The following is an 8,387-nucleotide window of genomic DNA, read 5'->3' on the forward strand; positions in this document are numbered from 1 at the left end:
GTTTTAATATATGTTGATGATGTTATCATCACCTCAAATACTCTCACTGCAATCCACCAAGTTAAACAGTTCCTTCGCACCACATTTCCTATCAAAGACTTAGGCCACCTTAAGTACTTTCTAGGCATTGAAGTTGCTAGATCTGCAACAGGGATTGTTCTTTGCCAGAGAAAGTATGCCTTAGATATCCTCACTGATACTGGTTTTTCTGGAGCTAAACCAGCTAAATTTCCTATGGAATCCTCACTAAAACTCAGTGCTAATGATGATAGCCCGTCTCTGTCAGACCCTGCTTCTTATCGTCGGTTAATTGGCAGACTTCTCTACCTTACCATCACACGCCCAGATTTGTCCTATGCAATCCAAACACTAAGCCAATTCATGTCCAACCCTCATACAATTCATCTGCAAGCTGCCGAAAGAGTCCTTCGATATCTCAAAGCCACACCGGGACAAGGAATATTTCTTAAAGCTGATTCTACCTTCCATTTGAAAGCTTATTCTGACAGTGACTGGGGAGGATGTATTGATACTAGACGTAGTGTCACCAGCTACCTGGTTTTTCTTGGCGATTCACTCATCTCATGGAAGTCCAAGAAACAACCCACTGTTAGTCGATCCTCAGCAGAAGCAGAATATCGTGCATTGGCCACTACCTCATGTGAACTGCAATGGCTGCTTTACTTGTTGAATGATTTTCATATATCTCACTCCAAACCAGCCCTGCTATATACCGACAGCAAACCTGCCTCAGAGATTGCTTCTAACCCAGTCCATCATGAACGAACCAAACATATACAGCTTGACTGTCACCTTGTCCGTGAGAAACTGCAAGATGGATTACTCACTATCATTCATATCCCTTCTAGATTTCAACTAGTCGATGCCCTCACCAAACCCCTTGGATATCTCACTCTTAATCCTATCCTTGCCAAGATGGGAATGATAAATATCCATTCTCATCTTGAGGGGGGATATTGGAGTCTACACAATCCTCCAAAGATCAACACAACGACAGAAACATCCCAGCACCATGCAGACGCAGAAGAAATCCCAGCAGATTAAATATATATGCATTACTGTTAAATCCTGACAGTTAAAACAGTTAGAAGTTAGTTATATTCTGTTAATTAGTTAAAGAAAGTTAGTTAGTTAGTTGGAATATATGTATATATATACTCATTCATGTACACAGAAAGAAGAACGATTGTATAAGAAATTCTGCAATATTATTTCTGAAGGCAGTTCTTGCTTTCCATTCAAATCTGCTCTCTGCTTCTATAGCATAAGATCTTCATATCTTAAAGATTCCTTGCGTAGGAATTTCACACTATCACAGATCACGACGGCTGCTCGTGCTTATCATACATTACACCACACTCGCTTTTTGCCATGAAAGGAAGAGAGGCTACCCGTTTAGGCTTTTGCTTGTCTAAGCGGTAATGACACGGTTGAAACTGTAATTGAAATAAATAAGAACTACTTTTTTTATGTTCTTTAAATCCATGGTGAATGCAGTTTCAGATTCAGGGAAGCATCAGAAGAACCGAAAGAGCATAAAAGAACCTTTTCCTTGCTGAGACGAGTATGTTTGGTTACAGAACCAAAGGAGCATCAAGTACCATCACTAGAAAAGCCATAACAATCACAGCAATAATATCAGTATGGGAACTTAAAATGACTCGGGAAAATGTAGTTTACAAGCGCGAAAACCTGTTCCATCAATGTATAATCACAAACATGGAAATTCCTTTTGGGTCTGATGACCCCTCTCAAACTTCAATAAAGCCAACGGGGCTTCAGAGAGAAATAAAGCAGGCCCCGCCATGAAAGGCAACCCCCAAACATTCAAGCAAATCCAATCACATCCACCTTTACACTGCTTTTCTGATGGCTAGCATGCGGCACTGTTTCATCAAACCACACAAACCAAACTACCTCCCCCCTCCCCCCTCCCCCCCAGCTCATATCGCAAGCCCTCAATCTGCTATCAGCCTTTTCAAAGACACAAGAAAGCATCCCAGCAAAAGGTAGGGTTGCGAGAGACATTATAAACCCAAACCCAGATAGAAAGTTAAAATGACTCGAAAATTATGCAAAAAAGAATAGAACATGTGAGTAAGCATATGAAGCAACTTTTTAACAAGCAGTCTTCTAGACCTTTCTCCTGCCCTCTAATCTCCTTTCCACCTTATGGCATTGGTCTACTAACGACACTATCAGCTTTTACTATATGCAACCCAGAGTGTTGCCTTTTTCTCCTTTTCCTTTCCCTGTGTCTCCTTTCTTTGGTTGCTCCTTGAGGAGACAGTTTCAATCAACTCCGAATTATATCCATAGGCAAAGAACAAAATCATTAAGAAAAATCATATCACAAACAATATTTTCCTCTATCTAAGTATCACAAACAATCTTTTCCTCTATCTAAGTGTTTCATGCAGTTACCCTTGATTTTTATGCAGGGCCATCATTATCAAATTGAAGTCTTCTTCTCTTGATGTCATTACTCCTACTAGCCGAATTTACATTTCTTGGTGTGTGAAGGTTTTCCACATCTAATTGCTGCAGCAGATTGTAACATCGAAACACCTCTTCCTGTGACACAAAAAGGCCAAGAAGAAGTCCAGGGTCAACAGATTCGTCTAATTATAGGAAGATAGGATATTTCTAAAGAAAGCCAACAAATTAATCACTCACAATATTAAGAAATCCTGGATAAGCAATTGAATTCATCTGGGTCTCCAATGTGGTTCTTGTTAAGCTGTTATTTAATGCCACTAATGTGGCAGCCGCTGCTATAACCGAAGGTCGATGGCTCATCAAATGTCTCTCTGCAAATAACATACTTTACATCAATGTATACCATAATCAATGCAAAGAAAGAAGTAATTAAAGGATGAATCTAGAGGCACATTACCTCTCATTAAAGCCAAAATGGATTGCACGGTCCTAGATACTGTTTCCCTTGGTGGAGAATCCTGCCTGGAGAATTTTATTATGAAATAGCGAAGAAAAGCGAAGGGAGTTGCATAGCTCATTCTCCATTGTAATGTACTCAGTATTCCAAGTTCTACTCTTTCAACATTTGTGCTTTCAAATGTAACTCCTTCTGTTTGAAGCTGTGGTAAAGAGGGTACTCGTACCTCCTCCATCTTTGCGGCCAAAGAAATACAGCCTACGGATATCAAGCTAACTACCCTAGTATAATTTCTCTGCGATACCAAGAAACAAGAAACAATAAACCACGAGTAGAAGAATGGATGTTCAATTGAAACTTTCCAATTCAGAAGACTTACATCAATGGAACGACTTGAAAGGAACCGATCAAAATATATCATTGACAAGTATGCGGTATGAAAATGAAAACCAAAGTTTTTTCTTGTCTGCATTAAAATCCAACAAAAGAAAACAGAAATGTCTTAATCTTCACAAAACTTAAAGATCAAGCATGAATAACAATTTGAAAGAAAAGAAATCAAGAGACACTAACTCTGAGAATCCATGTAATAGCTTCCAAGCGGGCAGTTCTAAACGAGGCATCAAGAACCAAGGTTTCATTAGCATTAAAACCTTGATGAGGCTCTCGATTAGCCAACAACGTCAGATACTCATCTTCCGTATCTGGGTCACCAACATAAGTCCTTGTAATATCAATGTATGTATCATCTTCATCTGCTACTGCCAATTCACCAAGAAAATCTTCATAACAAAAAAGATCACCGGGAGATAAAGATTCGTCTGCCATTTTCTTTATTTCATTGCATGCTGAGAGCATGCGTAAAATTAACTCCCAAACGCATGACTTGTGAAGTGAAGAAAATGAAGTTTGACCAAGGTTCTTGATAAAAGGAGATGGAGATGAGGTGCGAAAGTGTTGGCTACTGTTTTAACGGTTGTCTGTTGAAAGAGAGAAATTGTGAGTGTTTGTGTTTGTTTTGTGACATTGTATATATCTTCTAGATTTTATCCCATTAACGGATTGTGTTAATATTAATTATTGAGAGAATTTATTTTTTAAAAGATATTAAATTATGTTTTTATGATTATTATTTTCACATTAAAAATTTGTATGCTCTCAAGTCCCAAGATTTTTTTGTTAAAAAAAAGTGGTTTGTTTATATATATATATTAAATCACTCGGAATTGAGTTTAATCAAAACAGTTAAGTTAGTAATATTCTAGTTAAATTAATTAAATTTTATTGGGTCAATATCTTGTTTAATTTAATTAAAATTATAACTGGGTATGTATTTAGTAATGTAGTGTATGATGATTTTTAATTAATAATTTATTAAAATGATTTTTTTAAAAATAATAATTATATATTCATGTCAAAAATCAACTAAAAATATTTTTTTAAGAAAAAATGTTGCACCGTTTTGTTAATTTAGGATGTCGGGTCGGATTTAATAGCCGGGGAAGGATTTAGTTTTACTAAATAGATGAGCTAAAAATACATCTACTCTTGTGGGAAAAGGAGGGAGCAGTTTTTGGACTTTTGGAACAGAAGGGTGGTGGTGGTCTTTGTTGGGTGGTACGTGAATGTCGAGAGCGTGGGCTTCACGGCCAGATGGAGAGAAGATGGGGGGGGGTTGTCACTTGTCAGGCGGGTACCATACAGCGGGTATTGGTACCTGAAAATTGCACGTTGATCTTTAGTGATTGGTTGGGGTGTTGTTTCTCTTGTGTGATCGAGTTCATCATGGTGTGCTTTACAGAGTGAAAAATATCTACTGATCCTTGCAGAAGGATACAATTAGTCCTCGTGGCTCAGACGACTCGTCAAAAAGGGATTCGGATTGCATTAGTCTAACTAGAGTAGGAATCACATGTGGAAAAAATCACACCACACACTTTAATGGGCTCGGAGGATTAGAAATTTAGAGTTGAAAAGATAGAAATTTATGCGATGTGGATTTGTATTTTATTCCAATCACATGTTTGGAAAGCACTTTGGTTCGTCAATACGTCAATACCCACCGTGATTTTATATCAATCCCACTAAAAACTTTTTCTTTAAATATTGAATAAAAAAAGTTATATTTTGTAGTTTTTTTTCAAATTATATTTGTAAAAATTATTACTATATCAAACATGGATTAAGTTGGACGGTACCATGAAAGGAAATGTTTTCCTTATATTTAATAGGATTTAAAAAAAAAAATTAGATTGTGTTTGATTAGTATTCTAAGATAAAAATATAACAAAAAATACATCTTGGTTAAATGGAGGAATACAAAATAAAAGGATAAATTTACATCTTGAGACAATTTAAAGTTAATTTTTATATTTAAAAAAAAATGATAAAGAATATATATCTCCTCTCTCCTGATTGTCAACAATAGTTAAACGACTCCTTAAATATTAATTTATTTTTTAATGTTAATTTAATTCTTTTAACTTGAATGTCATTTTTTTTATGCTAATAATTATTAAATTGTTCAACATAATTTTACCATTAAATTAAAAGATATATATAACCGACTTTATGTGGGCTAATGATTATAAGACATCAAATATGCCAAGGTAATTTTGGAAAAGGATGTCGAGGGTATTTTTACATGAGTTGTAATTATAGAAATTAGAGACAAAGTAATAATCTAATATTTTTGAGTTCGGTTAAATATCGAGTCTGAATATATATGAGTTTGATAAAACTATTAAATTTAGTATTTTAAAGCTTAATCAAGCTTTGAGCAAAATACATGTGATTATAAAAATCTCATTACATTTCATGTTGATTCACAAGATTTTGATAAGTCAGGAAATTTTTTTTTTGACAAGCCATAAATATATTTTCTCTAATTATTTTAACTTGACCAACACCCACCATCCATTTCTTATTTAGATAGAATAAATTAAATTATTAAAATAAAATAATAATAATTAAATATCCAATATATAAGTCTTGTCTCTGATTATTTGAAATTTTTGGGACATGTAGTTAGAAGTCAAGTGTTAATGATTGGTTGGGAAGGTGATGATAATATTGCTTTAATCGACTTTGATTTTTTAGAATCAATTTTCACACACTCAAAAATAATTTTACATATTACTTCAAGTTGTTAAAGCTTCGTCGACCTAATGGGAAAGAGATTTGAGATTCTTTTCTCTCTATTTCTGTTCTTCAAGAAAGGAAAAAGAATTATAGTCTAGAAGCAGCGGAGTGGATGCATATTACTTGTATTTATATTTTAAAAGTGTTTTTAAAAAAATTAAAATTTTTATTTTTTTTTATATTTTAAATTAATAATTTTTTAGTATTTTTAGACCATTCTAGTATGTTGATGTCAAAAATAATTTTAAAAAAATAAAAAAATATATTATTTTGATATATTTCTGAATTAAAAATAACTGTTACTACACTTTCAAATAGGTCAGGTTAAGTGACTAAACCTTGGAATAAAAAAAAGAAAATGTAACGAGAAAAGATTTCAACTTCCTTTGTTTATGTTAACCAATAACTTTCAAGACTATGATTAAAATAAAACACAATTTCAGTTATTCCTCACCAAATTATTAGACAACTCTAAATTGTTAGAAATAATTATTTTATGTTAGAAGCCATGGAATCATGTGGAGCCTAGGGCAACATATATAGGCAAAATTGCCCTTCTTGACGGTGTAGTAAAATCAAAAGATGACACGGGATTCAAAGTCTAAATAGCCTAAAAAATTTTACTGGAACCTCACTTTATGACTTCATTATAATATATCATATGTTACCTCTTACAATATACTTTAATTGCTCCAACAAATTCTAATCTATTTCTTTGACTGTGCCCACATACCTCTTTTATTCTTCAGCTTCGATAATCGAGTAAAAAATATTAATCACTGTAAACCACAAGTGTTTAGTGTGATTTAAAAAATGTCACTGGGCTGGAATGGTATTGTACGCCTCTGTTCGTGTCTTCCCTTATGCATCCCCATGAAAGTCTCCATGGAATCTTGTTTTGTCTTTCTGGCCATTTTGTTTAGAGTTTAAACAATGGCTCCATGGGTTCATTTTTTAATACGTTGTCACTGGTTTTGCTTTGACTAGGAAGCTATCGGGTCGCAACCACACCTAATTATAGACCCAACTTGCCCTTTCCCTTCTTGATTTGTTCCTATTTTGAACTTGTGTTTGGTTACGGGACAGAGGGAATTTCAATCCAGAAAAATATTATAAGATTTAAATTTGTGATTAATTGGTTAATAAATATATAATATTATATCAATTACTCATCTCAATCTAGATATTTTGATTAAATTTCTAGAAATAATTTATATTATTATGTAATCTTGAAAAGAATAGGTGAAAAAACTAAAAGTGGGGTCGAATCGAGAATCACTTTCTTTTCCAGCTGCACTGCCTATCCACAACATTGAATGACAATACAAAGCTTGGTTTTTCGTCTCTAGGGTCCATGGCTTTTACATAGAACCCAGAGGGACATCATTGCTCGTTCTATTTGCCGGATCTCTACTCGGAAAGAAAAAGCTCAAAATCAGTCCCCAGTAGTTGGATCATGATAGGCTTCTTCTCGAAACAAAAAAAAGAAATCGAGTTTGAGTAAACAACAGCCTAGAAAATTCCACAAATTGCCAACTAAATTTGGTGTTAATTGTTCGTTTCACCATCCTTTACTTTCTTCAACGACGAAAAAATAACAATATGTGTGTGTGTGTGAGAGAGGGAGGGAGGGAGGGAGGGAGGGAGGGTTGAATCTTGATTAAATTTTACCATAATATTTTACAAATTTAATTCCATAATAAACTATCTTGCTTTAACTAGTTAAGATTGCAAAAAGGTTCTCTAATTAGGTTTAGAAGGCTATGCTTTTAGTTTTTCTTTATTTTCTAGTTATTTTCTATTTTTTTTTAATTAGACTTACAATCTTATTTCGTTTAAGTTTATTTAACAAAGTCGGCTCTAGCTACAATTTGTAACTACTTTTTCATGGGAAGTTATTAATTTTGAAATTATAAATTATCAAAACAAGATTTATCTATGATTTAAGATCATATCTATGATTTTATCCATTGTTTGAGAATTAGGAGTGGAGTCCACTCCTAATTATCGTCAAGGTTCAGAGATAGAAAATTAAACCATCTCCAATCTTAGATTACTATTCTAAATCATACAGAAAAATCTATACATGTGTGTGTATTTATGTTCTATATAAAGCTAAAATTATTTGTTTCCTAATTAACCACTTATTCCTTTTTCATATTTAATTAAGATTATCCATATTCTCCACTCAATTATTGTCAAAATCATAAGTTAACCTGTAAAATCACATGATATTTTACGTGTTAACAAACATATAACATGCAAAATCATATTAAAAATTTAAAAATTAAGAAAATTAAACTTGACTCATAAAAAATTAATAAAATCA

The 8,387-nt window shown here is 33.5% G+C and overlaps 1 protein-coding gene across 2 annotated transcripts; it reads right to left on the reverse strand.

Annotated features, from left to right (window-relative positions):
• Positions 1–1,969: 1,969 nt before the first annotated feature.
• On the reverse strand, positions 1,970–3,908 carry LOC118036770 (cyclin-D5-1). 2 transcript variants are annotated; one of them, XM_073404190.1, is made up of 5 exons: positions 3,491–3,908; positions 3,297–3,383; positions 2,918–3,212; positions 2,698–2,831; positions 1,970–2,595 (listed from the first exon to the last, which is right to left on the reverse strand). In XM_073404190.1, the coding sequence occupies exons 1-5, from the start codon at positions 3,773–3,775 to the stop codon at positions 2,455–2,457; spliced, it is 942 nt and encodes a 313-aa protein (XP_073260291.1). In that variant the 5' UTR covers positions 3,776–3,908; the 3' UTR covers positions 1,970–2,454. The 2 variants fall into 2 exon arrangements, with proteins under 2 accessions (XP_073260291.1, XP_034898477.1); XM_035042586.2 differs by lacking the exon at positions 1,970–2,595 and having other exon boundaries at positions 2,686–2,831.
• Positions 3,909–8,387: the final 4,479 nt, after the last annotated feature.

The sequence above is a fragment of the Populus alba genome, chromosome 14 (assembly GCF_005239225.2).
Source record: "Populus alba chromosome 14, ASM523922v2, whole genome shotgun sequence".
In the NCBI taxonomy this organism is placed as follows: Eukaryota; Viridiplantae; Streptophyta; class Magnoliopsida; order Malpighiales; family Salicaceae; genus Populus; species Populus alba.